General features: G+C 33.3%; 2 protein-coding genes across 4 annotated transcripts in view; one reads left to right on the forward strand and one right to left on the reverse strand.

The window, feature by feature from the left end:
- LOC118744453 (glycerol-3-phosphate acyltransferase 3) overlaps positions 1 to 13423 on the forward strand; it is a 25540-nt gene extending 12117 nt beyond the window's left edge. The window contains exons 3-7 of one of the 3 annotated variants that reach the window (XM_036477484.1): positions 517 to 759; positions 9418 to 9654; positions 9871 to 10104; positions 12650 to 12906; positions 13035 to 13423. In XM_036477484.1, coding sequence (XP_036333377.1) covers positions 517 to 759; positions 9418 to 9654; positions 9871 to 10104; positions 12650 to 12906; positions 13035 to 13332 — 1269 coding nt within the window. In that variant the 3' untranslated portion in view covers positions 13333 to 13423. The remainder of the gene's footprint in view (positions 1 to 516; positions 760 to 9417; positions 9655 to 9870; positions 10105 to 12649; positions 12907 to 13034) is intronic. The other 2 variants (XM_036477482.1, XM_036477483.1) reach the window with 2 other exon arrangements.
- Positions 13424 to 17812: 4389 nt separating this feature from the next.
- Positions 17813 to 19035, reverse strand: LOC118744454 (beta-1,3-galactosyltransferase brn). Its single transcript, XM_036477485.1, has one exon. It carries the CDS (start codon positions 19018 to 19020, stop codon positions 18010 to 18012), a length of 1011 nt encoding a protein of 336 aa, XP_036333378.1. The 5' UTR covers positions 19021 to 19035; the 3' UTR covers positions 17813 to 18009.
- Positions 19036 to 19668: the final 633 nt, after the last annotated feature.

The following is a 19668-nucleotide window of genomic DNA, read 5'->3' on the forward strand; positions in this document are numbered from 1 at the left end:
GGCGAACGTTCCAAAAGCTGCTATTCAATCGCTTGTTTTGTATGGAAAAAGGTTTCACATGCAAATGGATTTTAACAATTCAGAATTTTTGTGAGAAAAAATTAAAAATATTTGACATTTTCGAGACCAAATAATTTGAAAATAAATCAAATCAGCTGCTCTACTGATACTACCTGTTCAATGTACCTTGGTTTACTTCCATTTTTTAACAAATATAAGGTTATTTGCTCTCACCGCTTTCTGTTTTTGTTTGCACATGTAAATCAGCTGAGCTGATGATTCATGAACTTACAGGAAAAAAAACTCCAGACTAAATCTTGTAACTTCTGACTAGGAACAGTTGCTCAATTACTCTATCAAAAGTGTTCCCACTTACAGGTTTTATGTCAATAGGAACGACTTCCTGTAAGTTCTGACTAAATCCTGTAAACCGAACTGCTATTGGAACAGACTAACTAAAAACTACACAGATGCTTATCCTGTAATGAATTAAAATTATTGTCTCTTTATTTTTAGGAGGAAATTCGGTTTAATTTGGAAAAATGTTTCGACTATATTAAAGCAGGGGTTGAATCAATTATCGAAGATGAAGTCACATCACGTTTTGAAGCAGAAGAGTTGAGAAGTTGGAATCTACTAACACGTACAAATCGCCGCTATGAATTTATATCGTGGAAGATAACATTAATTTGGATGGCGGGATTTGCTGTGCGGTATTTTATTTTGATGCCTTTGCGAGTTTTCGTTTGTTTTGTTGGAGTAAGTTGTTGCAGTTCTTTTATATGATACTAATAATCCTTATTATCATAATGTTTAAATTGATATACATATGTACGTATGAGAAAATTTCATTTTCACTCAGTAATAGCAAGATGAAACAAGATTCACAGCCGATTGAATTATACGGCAAATTTCCAGATTTTGTTGACCGGTGGAAATTATTCAATCTAAGCAAATCTTTTACAAGGGAATAACTTGACCAACAAAAAAACAAAACGTTGGAAATTTTTGAATTTATGTACATAGATACATAATTCTCCTATATATGAATGATTTCTTAACTAAAAATTGATATTAAGGGTTTCAAACTATGACATTTTTTAAAACATTAAGCTCGAGGCCCAACAAATACATAAAACTCCAGTTTTAGTGTTATTAATTTTTATTGTCGTTATTTCGTCCCCAATCTGAAGTCATCCTCAGCAACTCTTAATTGTGCCTGGTCGGTTTTCGGCAATGTTAAAACTATATGACTGCTGCAGTTACAAACATTCTTGAAATTCTCGTACGTACTTCTATATGCACATTTGCACGAACGAAAGACACTTTTCTGGCTGTCGAAATCTCGACGCCAAGGAGGTTGTCAGTTCGTCGGAATATTTTTTCCCGATTTCGATAATTCTTTTTGCGGAAAGGTAGTGTCTCAGAGGTGGCCCCATACTAATCTGGTTTAGATCCGATCATTGGATCATGAAAAAATTAACGGTACTCCTAAATTTTTATACGAGAATTGAAGTCGGTTTTGTTTTTTTCTTAAAAATTACTAGTTCCCTAACTGCGATTATAAATGGCTACTCTTCTTTTTACGTGATCTGGTATATTTGGTTTATGCTAAATATTATAAATCATTATCCCATAAAGTGCAAAAACATTTAAACTGCTCTCCTAATGCTTGCCTCATATGTACATGTCGTTACCTTAATTCACAAAGGCCCTACCAGCAAATTTCTGACACTTCAAAATTTTTACCAAAATCTGAGAAACACACAGTTTCGAAAAAAGCGTTCGTTAGTGCCTTTGTGAATTAAGGCAACGATATTTTATGATAATAGAGTGGCGCTTACACAATATGTAAGGGTTTAGCCGAGCTTCCCCGATTTGTGGCGTGCGCTTTCATGTTGTCACACGAAGGGAATGGCCCTACGACTCCGAACGATGATTGTATTTTTATGAGAAGCTGTTTTTCATGGTAGAAATACATTCGGAGGTTTGCCATTGCCTGCCGAGGGGCGACCGCTACTAGGAAAATCTTCTTTTTTTATGTTGGTCGGAACCTGGACTTGAACCTAGACCTACGGAATTGCAGCGCCCACTGCTAACCACTACACCACAGCGGGAGCAAAGTATATGTATATGGTTGTATTTACACATACCCTCCAAAAAATTTGCGCCTTATATAAAGCTTATTTTATACGATCATAAGCTTTATATTTTAATGTCTGAAATCTGTCAGGAAAGTCAGTTGTATGAAACTTTTTCTCTCTTTCTCTGAGAGACGCACTTATGCATATGTAAGTCTTATAGGCCATATAAAATAAGGTTTGCCCTTAAAATAAGGCCTTACATGGAATATAATTTCCTTATAATAAGGCTTCTAGATCAAATAAAATAAACGTTTGCTTCACGTTACACTTCGCGAAGGCCTTTTCATAATTAAGAAAAAATAAAATAAAATCTTAAATTTCATGTTCCGTCTGATGGGGATGGGATCCGGACAGCCTTGGTAGCAACCAATGGTATGAAGCATCTTTGCACACTCAGCTACAGCCATACATGTAAATATGCTTTCAAATGTTTAGTTTTAATCAACACCACACTGTGTTGACGTCGTCAGTTCATAAGGTCAAATAAAATAAGGCTTACATAATCCCTTATAATAAGGCATCACATGGAGTATAGTAACTTTATTATAAGGCTTATAGATCATATAAAAAAACGCTGCAAGCAGCGCCGCTAGCGTATTGCTTATATCTTACAACTGCTTACACCATTTTTTGCTGGGTATGTATGTACATTAGCCCGTATCGCGATATATGGGCAAAACAATCAACTTGTTCCAAACGATTTTACGGGAATTATGTAGGCTTTTTAATACCTCTACAACGGATATCATTTATAGAAATCAGACATCAAATATAGAAGTTAGAATATGGTGGTTAATTATCGCGTATTGTCGTTTTGCAAAACCGCGTAAATGACATTTTTTGCCCAAAATTGGATTTGCTCACACAAGCTCTTGGCTCAAGCCTTATCCATTTGTCCTGAAATATACAATTTCGATTGCTTTACAAAAAAAGAACCCTTTTGAAATATTAGTCTTTTTAATCTCTAGAAAATAATTTATGCAACCTCACATACGCTGTTTTGTATTATCTTGATACGCGGTTTTGCATTTTGTTGATACACGGTTTTTTACTTTAAACGACGATATGTATATTGTATGAACAGTTGCGAACGCAAAAATAGTAGTACCGCTATTTGTTTCTTAAAATTCAAATTATTTTCAAAGCACGCATTGCTTAAAAAATTTTATTATTTCGATATTGCATATGGGAGGTTCCATAGGAAAGTGGACCTCGGTGCAAAAATTATTTTCTTTATAAAACTAACAAACGTGTGGATAAGACATTTGCAAAAATCTTGAATCAACCAAAAAATAACAAATTTAAGCTTGAAATGCATTTTTATTACCTTTTTTTTACGTTTTGAAATCAAGTTCTAAGTAAATTTTTTTATTGAGTTTAAAGTAGGTTGTGTTGAATGCACTGTCAAATAATTTGCGATTCATAATTCAAATGTTTGGTAAGAAAAATATATAGTAGAACCCATCTGCTTTTAATAAAATTGTGTTATATATTAAATTGTGCGACTGCTTTATCTATATTATGAGTTATTATTAAGCAGTATTGGTCTTGTCCCACCCGTGACAAAAAAAAGCTAAAAGTTGTTATATTTAATTACAGAAGTTGAGGTTTTGTTTCGTGTTTGTTACATAATGTTAGAATATCATTGCAAATATTTACCATAATTGCATTGTCGTTTCCACGTAGTTAGATAAGAATAATTCAACGGAGAAGTATGTCCCACCCGTGACAGCTATGTGTGGGACAGTTGTCAGAGGTATGTAGGTTTACAGGGCTGACAAGCTTTATTTGTTTGTTGGGGTGGACGCAGGGTAGGAGGGGGGCATACGCGGATTCGTCCATTATCTATATACCCTTGTGGTCAGCTGATTAAGTCTAGCCATAACCACATAAATCTACATTTCAAACTTCTTACAAAAATTATAAAATATCAAACAAACTTTAGCAATTACACCCAAAAATGTTAAAAGTTTTGTTCAGAACTTTTAGGTATGCAGTTTTGTAGTCCATTAAGTTTAAGTAGGTAAAAGTGAACATTTCAAGACACTAGGAAATCGCGTTCATTTTTAATAATTTTTTTGGCTGACGGTGCTAAGCATTTTCGTCTATATAAAAGGCACCATCCTAAGATAAAACGTGAGTGAATTTAACCCCTACTTGGCTTCTTATATTTTTTATTAACTAATCTTTATATATGGACCACACTAAAAGCTCCTTTTTATATAAAAATTGGTACGTGTCCTACCCGTGACAAACGTTGTCCAACCCGTGATAGTGGAATTTCGGATTTTTTTTATAATAAAGCCATCATTTTTTTTGTAGTTTTTGCTTTGTTTGTGTTCCTGGCTCTTTGTTTTATTATAACACATCAAGTTCACACAGAAAAGTGTAACAAATTAGCAGAGTTTCCGCAAAATATATCTGCTCCAAAAAGCAGGTTCTTTTTTTTGTCCCACCCGTGACAGAAGAAATAAGTCAGATTTTTTCCATATAAAAGTAAACTAGAATTTTTTTTCGTATTTTGTAATAACTCATATAATAGTCAATTAGGTGTAGCTTTATCAAAATGTAGAATTGTTGAGTACTTTATACATAAATTTAAACAAGAAAGAAATTTTTTTCCGTACAAATGTCAAACCCGTGACGGTGGAATCGCCCATATGTATGTACATTAGGGCGGGTCAATTTTTTTTCGACATCGTTCCTAGCAGATTCGGATTCTACATACAATTCTAAGAAAAAAAGCCCTTTAGACCATAGCTCTAAAATCAATTTCGAGCCTGCGCAATTTTAAAAGAAAATATTTTTAATTAATACTAAGTCCATAATCAGATTAATATTTACTAAAGTGTTAGGAATATTTTTTTTGTAATAAAGAGTTGTGCTCGGGAGTTTAGTGATACGAAAAATTAATTTCTGATATCTATTTTTTATTTAAAGAACCGTAAGATGGCGCTTCAAAGCAAATCTACTATATATTTGTGGAAGTATGTATGTATGTATGCACCAGGTTGCAGCCTGAACGGAGGTACAGAATCGAATAAAATTTTGCCAAAGTATTGCCATGACTCCTGGACCTATAATAGGGTAAAAAAATTGAAACTCGCCAAGGGGGGGGGAGGGGGATGAGGGATACCTCCCATAGTGAAAATTTTTAATCAGCTCTAACTTCGGAATTATAGTCACATGAACTCGAAATTTGAAATGCACAGATACCTATGGTAGGTGCTTATGGAAAGATATACATATGTATATAAATGAGTTTGTAAAAAGGGGCGTGGCACATCTTATAGGTGTGGAATCTTTTATCAGCTATAACAGCAGGCAGTATTAGTGATCTCATTGTATTGCATTTTGAAGATTTGTTATAATTGATCCAAGTTAAATTCAAATAAATTATAGATGATATGAAGTTCACCGGGTCATCTTCTAGTCTTTAATATATACTCAGTTAATATACGGATTAATATTTACTAAAGTGTTACGAACGTTATTTTTTTAATACAATAAGAAATAAATAACTATAATTTAAAGGAGTGACACACAATGGCTAGAGTCGTCGCATGTGTGTATTCTTTGATATACATATATATGGGCCGTTCTTACGGTTTATATTTTTTTCATCCACGCGCTTATTCCTTACCGAAAATTTTAAATAAAAATTTAACAAGTTTTAACCGCTGATACCGTACAGGTAGCAGTTTAAAATGGGTAACTGGGTAAACTTAATAAAGAAAACATATTCTCTGGCTAAATTAATAAGCCAGCCCGGATAACATAAAATCCCAAGCTTGATAAACATTTGGTGTTATAAAAGTTTTATAAAGCTCTACTTGTAATTAGGAAAAATGCCGAAAAAAAAAATTATAAAATTGATTGATTGATTGATTGATAAAAATAGAGAGGGAGTTATGGCTATGACAATAGAAACTAGAAAAAAGATACCTCGTGTTGAAAGCAAAAAGGATCTAAAACCAAAAAAAAAAATATAAATACATTGTTAATCATAAAAAATTTATGATTTGAAAAATAATTTTGTAATATTGTAATTTTTTTTTTGGTTTTTTAAAGTTAAGGGTTTATTTACTTACAGTAACGAACAAAAGTATTGGCACAGTAAATTTTTCGCAATATAGGCAAAGTATTTTTTAGAAAAATTCCAAGTATGCAGTTTAATAATCCATTCAATTTTAGTTTATGCAGGTTTGAAGTTGCTTGAAAATCTGAATATAAAATTGCAAATTACTATGCTGATTTATTGAATTTTCCTGAGTTTTTCACAAAGTTTACACATTTGATTTTTATGAGTTTTAGTGTGGTATGAACTATGTTTTTATAAAAAATTATCGGAAATAAATTAAAAATTTTGCATATATGTAATGCGAAAATTTACTGTGCCAAAATTTTTGTTCGACACTGTACATATAAAAAAAACATACAGTAACTTCTCCCGTTACAATAGTAAAAAATATGTAATTTGCTTTGTAGTGCAATCTTGCGGTTCTTTAAATAAAAAATAGATATCAGAAATTAATTTTTCGTATCAATAAACTCCCAAGCACAGGTTTGTATTAAAAAAAATATATCCGTAACACTTTATTAAATATTAATCTGCATATTTTATCAATTCGTCGGAATATGTTTTTATGTATGTTACCGCGTAACTTTGGACTACGTTATCCGTTTTCTATAATTCTTTTTGAAAGGAAAGGTGGTTCCTCAGAAGTAGTCTCCTACTAATTGAGTGTAGATCCGATAATTGGGACATGAAGAAAATAACGGCACTCTTAAATTTGTATATAAGAATTGAAGTCGGTTTTGTTTTTTTGTTTAAATTTTACTCCAGTGTCCACAGCTTCTATAAAAGAGTCGTAGGCCATATTTTTTTGTTAGTTCAATTGTGGAACATTTGTATGAACTGTTTCGGCTAATACTTCGGCTTTTGTTCTATTTTTATATCGAGGCTAAGTGCATTGTTCGATGGGGTGATATCATTGCCAAACATGATAGTACTTTGTTTGCCATCAATAAACACTAACTTGACGGAGTTACAGTATTCCACATTGATGCGAGCCTCAAAAGCTTTGAATATTTGAATATTTGCGAGTATGGCTTTTAGTTTTTACCGCTCAGGTAGGTGGCAGGCCTATAGAAAATATTTCTTAATCAATAATTTTTCAAATACTTTTCGTTCGACACCTATATTATAATACATACTTTATCTTATTAACTTAATTGAATTAAATTTTCGAAATTGGTGGCAACTCGACTCAAAAATATTTTCAGTAGTAAGCCTTCTTAAACCTTTTTAATTTGATACCCATTTTGCAATATTTAATTTATCTTATCAATTTCATTTAATTAAATTTTGAAACAGGTGGCAACCCCCCTCAAAAATATTTTCGCCTGTAAGCCTTCATAACCTCTTTCTTTTGCCACCCATATTGCAATATCTAATTTAAGTAATTAATTTACTTATATTGAAATTTTTAAACAGGTGGCAACTCTCTATTTTTTCTGGTTTTAACCATCCGGATATTATAAAAAACAAACCAAAAAAATAAAAATATTCAAATCGGTCAAGCTGTTTTCGAGTCTTAGCGAGGCTAACGGACAGCAATTAATTTTTATATCTTCTTTTAAAAATGCGCAGGCTCGAAATTGACTTTAGAGCTATGGTCTGCAGGAATTTTTTTCTTAGAATTTTATGAAGGGTCCGAATATGCTAGGAACAATGTCGAAAAAAATCGATCCATACAAATTGACCCGCCCTAATATACATGCATATGGGTGTTTCCACTGGAAAGTCTACCACAAAAAAAAAATATACATATCTAATATATTTATGGGCCAATTTGGCTTATTTTTGTAATATAAACTGGTTATTTAAGCAGAAACATTTTTTCGAAAAATGATCTAGCTAGGTAGCGCCAGGGTACCGTGTTGTTATTGTTGTTGTAGCGGCTACAACAACTCCGCCCAGATCGGTTAGTCCCTCAATCGTTGTCGTCAAGCTCTACTAGCGGTAGCCCCAGGAAGCATGCCGGGCATATGTTGAGAGCATTTTCGTTTAATCTGCTCAGGTATGAGTTCAGCCTGCTGCAGTAACTAGAGCGCAGTTGGGCTATTGTGGTCCGAGTCTCCCGAGGCAGACGAAGTTCTGTTTTCATACAAGATATCTTTACGTATTTTTATTTGACCACTCATTATTTCTTATTAATCCATCGATTTTCATAAGTAATTTGATTTTTTATTGATATTGATTTTAGAACAGGCTTTAGCAGAAATGCAAAAATTTGGCACACAACCTGTTATATTTTTAATTTTTCTTCTGTTAAAGTTTGATTTTTTTTTTAATTTTTTCACTAAAAAATAAAAAAAACTGGAATGATTAATTAATTTTTCAGAAACTATACGCCCTATCGAAAAGTGCCGAGCAATTCTACATAGGTATTGGATAGTGGCATCCATAGAAAATTTTTGCTGTAAACCAGTGTAATTATTATGAAAAAACTTTTATAATATACATAAGTCTTATAAAAAAAGCCTTTGAAGAGTGAAAAATATTTTTCCCGGACCCGAGCCGAAGGTGGTAACACTAGTGCTCCATCTGAATGTAAAGCAGTGGATTGTCACTTCTTTTCATATATATAATAATAATAATAATAATAATATTTTTCCCGGATATTTATTATGAAAGGACTTTTATAATACAAGTCCTTGAATAATAATTATGAATGACTCGAAAAATACTTATTTTAATATAATGATTATTGATTGACTTTTATTCTTTTCTTCTATACTAGTTATATCTCTAATAGAAAAACCTTTTCAAAATTTCGACTTTTTAAATTTTTTTTTTCGTTCCTTATAAAACGATTTAAAAATATGTAATTAACATTAATTAATCACTCGATATTCCATTTGTTCAAATAAATTTAAGTGAAAGGTATGAAATTAAAAAAAAAAAACATATTACATAACAAAGATTCACGAGTGTTACATATGTATATGTTTCAGGTCGTACAGACACTCCTTGATAGAGGTCGAAACTTTTTATTATGGATTTTTGTACATATCCTCTCTTTTAGTATCCTCCAAGATTTGGTTCCTCTAAATTTCCTCTTTTGCCTTCGCGTTTAATGAGTTACAACTGTACTGCTATTTTCATGTTCGCGGCTAATTTTTTGATAAACATTATTTTACACAGCTTTATTTATTTTTTCAACATTTGTTATATAAACTTTAACGAAAAAATGTCCTATATTCATAGGTCTCTGTTGCAGTCATTGCTAACAGCTTAGCTGCGCTGATTCCCTTCGAATTTCTTCGCCATCCTTGCGCAGATTTAGCTTTTAAAATAACTTTTCGCGTTATGACTCGATCTCTGTCGGCAGTTATTACATTCCACAACACAGAATTTAAACCAAAAGGTTCTGGTTTCTGTGTGGCAAACCACACTTCTCCCTTGGACGTCGCTATTCTTTCAACCGACTGTACTTTCTCTTTGGTGAGAAAACCCCTTTTCCTAGCTAGGTTTTATGGTTTAAGCAAACATATTTCGTCATAACTTCTTACATACATACATACATATCCATATACATACATATATACATTCCATATAAATAAGCGTTTTTGTCTATACACGGTATATGTAAATCTGGTTCGTTTACGGCTTGTGCATGTTTTAATGTAAATGGCTTTTGTGTTCTGTGCGATTCATCAGGTAGTTTGGTTGACTCTTTGTACGGCGATAGTTGGATATATTAAAGATGGTGAACATAAACGGAGAATGGTAGACCAAGTGCTTGGTCATTGCTTTTCAGTGCTCTCCAGCGCCATTTCCGCTGTCATTTATTATCATAATGTGGAGAATCGACCCACAAATGGGATTTGTGTTGCAAACCATACCAGCCCAATCGATGTATTAGTACTTATGTGTGACAAAACATATTCATTGGTAAGTTACAACTTTTTTATTAGGGCCCGAATGGCGGTATTCGTGATCGAGTAATTACTCATTTCGAATCGAGTGAAACAAAATGTCAGCTTTTTTCTCCACAATACAATTTAAACGGGCGAAGCACACTCGCTATCGAATGCCGTAGTCTCAAAATCAAATTTCGATTCGAGTTACGTTCGAATGCCGCGATTGGGGCCTCCAAAAGATAGTACACTTTAACTAATTAAAGTTAAACTGTTGGCAGTCAGATGTACACAGTTGCCGTTATACAAGAAATAGTGACACCTTATTTTCGAAAATTCTCGTGTTTTTCGTTTTGCTTGATGAAACATTCTCCCAGGTAGAGTATGTTATTCCCAGCATTGACGTCTTGATTCCAACAGGTACCGCATTTTAGGCAAAATTGGTACCTGTGGAGCGATTTGGACATCAGGTTGATGCTAAAACACTTTGCGCAAAGTTTGGTTGTTCTGAATTCGTTTAGCATCAGAATATTTGCTTTGCATTGTTTTAAAGCTTAGAAGTAGACGGTTAGGTGTACGCCGATATCCGCGTATTGGCGAGTTCGCAGCGATCTCGTATGAACCTATACATTTTAACGTACTATCTTCTCTGTTCGGTACCAGTCGTTTCGCAATGTGGTTGCAGGCTTTTTGTCGGCAAATGTACTTCTTCAACTTCAGCCGAGTCCCCTTTCTTTCCGAGAAAATTTGTTGCTTTTGCTTTTCTTGTAGTATTTCCAGTTGGAACTGGCAATATACACAAATACAATATAATAGTACAAAATAAACATTTCTCTTGCACCGAAATAAAAGTGCGCGATGGATAATTTGTTTGGCGTTATTTGCAAAAATTGGGAATAACTATTTCACATTTTTGTGTTATCGAACGCGGCTAATTTTTACTGCATAGTACATACAAGATTACCTAGTATTTTAACGTGTATGCATGTTTTCTATTAAAAAAAAGGGTATATTAGAGCTTAACTAATTTAAGTTAAACTGTTGGCAGTCAGATGTACACAGTTGCCGTTATACAAGAAATAGTGACACATTATTTTCGAAACTATTTAATTAATTAGCGCTTAAATAAATGCGGCAATTTTGTTTTTTTATGAAAGAGTATCACGCTACTCTGCCTACATCACGCATCCTATTAGCAAAATTTTGTCAATTCGTTATTCATCACTAGCAGATAAGGTCGGTGTTACGACCTACATACATAAATTTCTGCAAAATTTCAGTTGATCATCAGCAGCATATCATCAAGAAAGCGATATTGCGGCAACTCTTACGTAGTTCGAACACACCCCTAATTTAAAAATATTTTGTTTTTATTAATTTAAATTTGAATCAACTTATTATTGCCATAAATTTCAAAAATATTTTACCACTGCAGTTATTGAAGTAATCGTGGTATGTATGCATGTATGCTTGCTTTGTGAGTGTGTCGGAATGAAATGTTTATGTTACTATATTGTCATTGCAGAAACCCATCTTTATTAAAAAAGCATTTAAACAAAGTACATACCTACATATGCGTCCGAATTTATGTGGAAACAACGCATTTCCCATGATAAAAATAGGAGTATCAGCCTGAAAATCGCTAAACGGATAAAAAACTTGTTGTGGAGTTGTACCCTAATAGATACACAAGTGGGAATTTAAAAACAACGGTACAACTTAACTTTTAAGTAAATTTTTTACTGTATCATAAAGTTTTAAGTGTACAGAAAATAATCTTATTTGAGACTGGTAGAAAGTAAAAAAAAAACTTTTCTTGTTACATACATAAAAACCAAGATTTTTGTTAGTTTTCAACGTGCATGATTTCACTCTATCTACTGAAAACACTGGGTATCCCATATGCGTCGAAAACGCATGACGCATGAGGGTCAACAATGCAAGTTCTTTTAAAGACAGATTAAGGTTTAATATGAAGTATTTCGTCTAAGTTTGTTAGGTGTTTATATTATTAAGTTGGCGCAATAACTAAATATCATTATTTTTGTATTAAATCTACTCACTTTTTATACATAAACTGGATGTGTGCTTCTATTATTTTGATCATATATGTATCTATGTACTTATGTATGGGCATACATAGGTTTTTTAAGTTACCAAAGAAGATTAAACATCAGCTTATTTGGTTTTCATAACTCAATATTTCGACGGCGACAGACATACTACATACACATACATAGTTACCTTAATATAGAAAGGCCCTATCTAACATTTTGGTTTCTTTATGGGGTGATGAGAAAACTCCATAGAAAATAAAGGTCTTTTGCTGCGAATTTCTTTCAAATGCTGGGTTTTGTTGAAGAATGTAATTAATATTATGCTGTATTAGTTATTTTTAAAATCCAATAGGTTTTTAGCGAATAATCGGCAGACCTTTCAACAGTGCTGGTTTTGAAAAGAAAATGATTAGGGCCTTTCTATACTAAGGTAACGATATGTAACATTTTTGATTCACCACATTAAATACTTATATTTTATATCTTGGAAAATGTGTATTTAAATTATAATGTATTTTGAAGATTGGCCAACGGCATGGTGGATTTTTGGGTTTATTACAACGCGCTTTAGCTCGAGCATCACCTCATATTTGGTTTGAAAGGGGAGAGGCAAAGGATCGACACGCAGTGGCCGAACGCCTTAAACAGCACGTATCAAATCCAAATAATCCTCCCATATTGATATTCCCCGAGGGTACCTGCATTAACAACACATCCGTTATGCAATTTAAAAAAGGCAGCTTCGAAGTAGGAGGGGTTATTTATCCGGTGGCTATCAAGTACGTACTCCTTTTTTTAATCAAATAAATCATTGAAGGCGTAACTTTATTCATGTTTTATATGCCCTTTTTGCTTGTCTTTTAAAAAAATGTTGATCTGGAATTTACTTTAATTTGATTAATTTTAGATACGACCCTCGTTTCGGAGATGCATTCTGGAATAGCTCAAAATATTCGATGATGCAATATTTATATATGATGATGACTTCATGGGCTATTGTATGTGATGTTTGGTACTTGCCACCTATGTACCGACAAGAGGGCGAATCGGCTATAGATTTTGCCAATCGTGTTAAAAGTGTCATAGCAAAACAGGGCGGACTAGTAGATCTAGTTTGGGATGGGCAGCTCAAACGAATGAAACCAAAGAAAGAATGGAAGGAAATGCAACAAGTAGAGTTTACTAAACGTTTGAAAGGCGACTAACCATTTCTTACACCCTATTTCTAAGTCTCATATTTAATTTTTATGTTAAAATGCGAGAAAACCAAAATACATTCGCTGATATTATAGTTGATGCGTTTTCGCATTTTATTTTGTTCATACTTATAAATCATGATTCAATAATACAAGGTTGTGTAATTTGTGACAGCTAAAATTTGACACTCCTTTATCTAGATTTGCATTTTGGAAGTAGGAGAAAGGGGAAGAATGTGATCGCATTTTGCGAAAACGGTAGTGGAATGGTACTACAAAAAGGACGCAAAGTATACAATTAGAAGTAAAATGTGTATTATTAATTCTATGCGAATTTGCAATATATTTGGTGTTTTAATTGAAATACTAATCAATACATAAAAATATGCAATTTTGATTTAAGTTATTCGTCATTTCCGGGAACAAATCTAGAATACCGACCGTTCAGCTATGCAAAAACGAAAAATGCAGATCAATAGAACTTTTTATGCTCATTTCAACCATGCCAAAATTATTTGGCGTAAGTAAAAAATGAAGAGGTTCTAGATGGTTAAAGTTCAGTTTTTAGATATTTTAAATATCTTATGAACTTTATAACCGATTAAAAAACTAATGACGTCACCATAAAGGTAATTGATTTGTTCTTCAGCTGATGTACATAATTTATAGCTTTTTGTATTTTTAAACCAAAACCACTAAAAAACGAACAAATGTTATTTTTTCATGAAATAACCTTTTTTGAAAAAACTGCATAATTAATGAAAAAGAAATTTATATTATTTAGAAAGTACAAGTTATTATCTTTAATTCGATATTACATATTTTATCATGATCTACTTTTGGGTTTCAACAATTTAGTGATAATAAAAAATACAAATAAACCTCTTATACAAATAAACCTCTTATATCTTCTTTTTTTTACTTGCGCCAAATATATTTGGTATCGTTGAAATCAGCGTAAAAAGTTCTATCAATCGGCATTTTTTGTTAATTTATAGCTAAACTGTCGCTATTCTAGACTTGTTCTAGAAAATTACACAAACGAAGGTGACGCCAACGAATATTTAGTATGAAGAATTTTTGGTTTTACTACTAATATAACTAAAAACTGTAGAGTGAGCAACATTCTGCACAAGTAAAGGAGCCGATTTTATGTGTGGGAGCGAGAAGACTGTTTTATTACAAAACCTTTCTATTATTAAATCATGCTTATAAATCATTATCATCAATGCGAAATTCCCTATTTGAGATATTTTATGAATTGCTTTTTATTTGCTGTTAGCTTATTCTCAGATACTTTCTCATATAAAATTTCATTTTGGTCAGTTAGAGTATCTTGCATTGATGTTGTCGATCGATATTTTTGTCAAAAACGCATTAATGCAAAGCATTCGCTTTGCACATCCTATTTGGAAATTGGCATTCCAAAAACAATAGGGTATGATGTAGAATTACTTAAAAGATTGTGATTTTTTCAGTTTTTACGTTTTTGAACGCATAAAAGATACTTTTTTCAGTAATGCGGCGATAATAAAAAAAATATAGATTTTTTTAATGTTTCTTAATTTAATTTATTGTGAACTTTACGCCAATCGGCATTTTAAAATTTGTTAAAAATACATAATTAAAGAGAGGAAACACAAAAGACACACATTACCAAAGTCTGATTATTTCAATGAGTGACGGAATTACTAAATCATTAAATGTGCATCGCAATCAATACAAGTTTTTTGATGTCGGCAAGAAATGTAGAGTACGAGGCTCCGAAGAAATTGATGTTCGACGAGTAGTTGTTCACCCGGCGATTGATTATATTTTTTGGGTTGTAGAAGACGTAGTTTTTAGTGGAGCCAGAAGCCTCCTCGTTCTTAGTTCTGTCCTTGAGTAAATGAAACCAGTCTCAGCTAAAATTTCCGGAGAATCAATTATAACCTTAACGACTTTATAGAAGAACGTCAGATCAGTCAGTCGTCTTCGTTTCACCAGATTGGAGACATTGAATTCAGATAGAGGCTGTAGATATCAACAGTCATAGTGTTTTCGGCATGTGTGAAGTAAAGCACAAATTTACAAAATGTACGTTGTATTAGAAAGATTTGTTGCTGCGTGTGGGGGGACCATATCACCGAATTATTAAGTTTTAACAGTAAGCATTTATTTGCCACCAAAGCAAGCAAAAGTAAGGATACAAATCAAACGCTTAACTCAGCTGTCTTCTTTTTAAATATACCTTTTATTGCATCCTTTGTGGAGATGGTTCGATGTACCGATATATCACAGAGTTAATACTATTCGAATTTTCGTTTATACGGATAAAACCCGGATATCCGATCAATATCCGTTCTGGTGTAGGGTATTTTACTTGCATGTTTTTATACTTGTTTAAATTCTTGATTTTCAATTTATGATTCAATGAATTTATTTGTTATCAAAAAGAAAATTTTTGATTATTGAGGGTACAACTGCAACAGCAAACATATGAGCGCGCATATCAGCAATAAACGCAGTTAGGTATTTGCAATGGCCAATCGAATGCTGCACCAGTGCAATATCAAGCACATACATATACAGCAACTACGGCCAGCGCAGACGAAGCTATTCCGTGAACAATGGAACTTTCCTCCACCTAGTGACGGTACATACAACCAGCTAATGAGCTTTCCTCAGTCCTAACATCATCATATATTTACAAAATCAATTAATTTAAATTTAAACTACTATTTATTCAACAACTTGCTTATTCAACGGCCGTGCTACCAATACAGCAGCCGTTCATCCCGTCAAGCATCAAAGTATACAACAGACACGTAACCGGAACGACCCAGATTTATATCTGGCCAAGGACTGTCGCTCCAGCAACACTCCCCAAAAACCCTTTGGGGAACTTGTATGCTGCTACAACAACAACAACAGCCAACAGTTCAACATCACAATCGTTAGTCACTGTTGTGCTACTTCATACAGCATAACACTAGGAACTTATCGGCAATAACATTTCTAACCAACAGCTACAACAATTTCAAAAACAATTTAAATAATCAACAACAGCTGATGCAGCAATAGCAACAAAAGCATCAGTGTCAATAACAAAAACAAAACAAGAAAATTCCATATTTTACTATTTTCGTCGTAGTCATCATCGAACAAATTTTTATATATAAGTATATGTAGGGTATTTTACTTGTATGTTTTTATACTCGTTTAAATTCTTGATTTTCAATTTATGATTCAATGAATTTGTTTGTTATCAAAAAGAAAATTGATGCAGAAATTTTGAGCAATTATTGTATTTGGAGCACTTCTGCATCCAAAAGGAAATAAAAAAATTGCCGATTACGTTATTTTGGCGCTTAGGGCTCGATCTACATATGTATGTAGTATTTATGTACACATCACACATTTGTTGCAAGTGTCATTGACCTATTGGGGTTTTTGGGGAACCTATAAAAATAGTTAATATTAAAAAATGCTTAAATAAATAATTTGGTATTGTTGTTGGAGGTCTCCTAAAGAGAAACAGGGCTTCCGAAAAAGATTCTGCCTTATCCTGAGTTTCACCTGAAAAAAAAATTCACCCGGAAAATTTGTCATCCGCCCATAGTAAAACCATGAAACCCAAGAGTGAAAAGTAAACCGGTTCTGGGAAAATTAAACTCATGATAAGCATATTGATTTTCAAAAATTCTATACCATTTTTACGAAGTGAAGAAAAAAATGTGGGTATTTTCCAGTTTGGAAAAATCCTAGAGGTAGAGGCTTAATATAAATATTTTACATATTTTTCCCCCGCAGACCACCCAATTGTGCAATTAACAGTATTGCCTAGTAAAATAGAATGTAAATTTATTTAACGCAGTTACTTTAGGTTGCAAAAAATAAAAATATACGTAGATCTTTCATTAAGGAGCTAAGGAGCAAATGATTTTTTTTGGGTCTTTGCTTCAACTCCGCTCCAGCTAAAATCCTTTGATCCGCTCCGCTCCGAAGCCCTAAATTAGAATACCCCAATAGATAATTTCAGGACCTAAAACCCCCTTTCAAAAGGACTTCTTGAGAGTAAAGAGGCCTTCCACTCAACATTCCTTTCTTTTTTAAACCAAACCATCTCAACAAGCGATGGAGATATTTCACCGACCTAAACGGGGTTAGTTCGCCGAGCGATGTGCCAAACGAATGTCCGGCATGCGGAGAGACACCCGACGACTCGAAACATCTATTCGTATGCCCGGAAAACCTTACGCAACTGACGCCTCTGTCCCTATGGACAGACCCTATAGAGGCTGCACGCTTTTTGGGTCTCCCGTTAGCCGAGCTTGACAACTTCTAATATACTAACCGATCTGGTCGGGGTTGTTGTAGCCGCTACAAAAACAACAACAACAAAGGATGGAAAAAGATACATATGTACGTATTAAAAAGAAAAAAACGGTAACCAACTTTACATACTTATCTACTTAAAAGGTATTATACAGAAAAGAAAAGGGTATGCTTGAAATTTGAAAGGCTATTTTTCAATACAAATTGTTTATTCATATCAATAATGATTTTCAACTTAATACTAAGCTAGTCCATATATGCACACATGCATACATATGTATATAGAAAAATTTTCAACGAATTCCAATATAAATTATTAAACTGACCAATTTAAGCAATTATAGAAATAAACGCAATGTTTTTATTCACTTATGCAAAACCGGAAGAACGGCATTCATTCCAAATCGTTTCCAATTCTATATTATTATCAAAACCATGTGATGCGATGGTATATTGGAAATTTGAAAGACTTTTATATTTCGGTTTATTGAAGTGAAAAAAATCGCAATGCGTAAGAGTCAGATTAGCTTTCAGCGCTGCTATTCCTAGGAAAATGTCATCAAACCTAAATCCTTTCAAATATATTGCTGTGTTAAATAGCTTAGACAACGCATTTCGATTAAGAATGAACGCTCCTGCCGTAATATACGGTGGCCATAAATCGAAAGGATATTCACTGAGAGGTACATACCACTTGCTGAATTTATGTCTGTGAGGTGGTGTTTGCATTACAAAGCCAGCAAATATAAAACTGCTAGCAATAAATTTTCGAGTCGGTTTTGGATACGAGTCGGGATCGGCAACAAATTTCAACAAATTTTTTGCCGATACATAATAATCGTCGTCCACAAAAAAGAAGTAGTCACTTTTACCACAATAGGTAAGGGCCCATCGCATCCCCATCATTGTTTTGATAGTATTGTTAAAATAAGAATCTAAAAAATCTATCTGCACAATGTCTTTTTGTTTTGTTGACTCACTTTCCACCATACGATTCATATTCAAATCTCGACTAACGCCAAGCAGAAATACACGTCTTATTTCTACATCAGAGAAACGATGTTCTAAACCCCATGTACGGCGAATACTGTTGCGACGATCAACGTTTCCGACAGCAGATTTTACTATTAGTATTAATCTAGGTGACGATGGGCATTTCCCTGAAGCGTTGTTGAGAAACATATAATTATAGTCATTGGGGGAACCAGCCGGATAGTTAAAGTTGCTTCCATAAGCCAACTCATTACAATGCTTCAATACCCCAACATAATCCAATAAGTACAGAGTTATTCCAATAACTGCAAAACTCCTGGCATGTTTGACGAAATATCCCATTTTCCAAAAAATAAAAAAAATTAAATAGGGATGATCAGCATGCATCAATTCGTCCTTTAGTCGATAACATATGGTACAAGTGTGTCCCCAAACAAGGGTCCAAATCTGATTATATGAAACAGTAAAGTGAAAATGAAAAATTCAATGTCAGTGAAAATTTTATTTTTTTACTTTATCGTTTCGTTATATCATTTTAAGTGATTCTCGATAATTAAAGGCGATTCTATCAACATCTATCAAGTATTTATTTAATAAATTATTGTGAGTCTAAGACAATGATATTCCTTTACACAAGATGATGGTTTTGAGAAACACGCCCAACTTCTCGTTTTCACTGCCACAAAACTTTTAGGGCCGGTTGTTCAATGTCTGGTTATCACTACCACTACACTATCGACGATTTCGACATCATGCATGTAACATGTGATCGATAAAGCAGTAGTTGTGCTTAACCGGAGCTTCTACCTCCGATTTGTGCTAATCAGACATTGAACAACCGGCCCTTAGCCTGTTCCAGTAACAGCTGTTTTCACCTTTAATAAACATTATGTGAACGTGGCGTACGGGAACGACTTTGAACTAAATCCTGCAAAACCTGCAAATCGTAGACGTTCTGGAACGCACTATTTATGAAAAAAAGTTTACACAGTCAACAATTTTTGATAAATTAATTAATATACATTTAAAAACAGA

The sequence above is a fragment of the Rhagoletis pomonella genome, unplaced genomic scaffold (assembly GCF_013731165.1).
Source record: "Rhagoletis pomonella isolate Grant_MI unplaced genomic scaffold, Rhpom_1.0 Rhpom_scaffold_00008, whole genome shotgun sequence".
Taxonomy (NCBI): domain Eukaryota; kingdom Metazoa; phylum Arthropoda; class Insecta; order Diptera; family Tephritidae; genus Rhagoletis; species Rhagoletis pomonella.

Coding starts and splice junctions, on each gene's coding strand:
- LOC118744454 (XM_036477485.1), bottom strand. CDS start 19,020: ATGCATGCTGATCATCCCTATTTAATTTTTTTTATTTTTTGGAAAATG.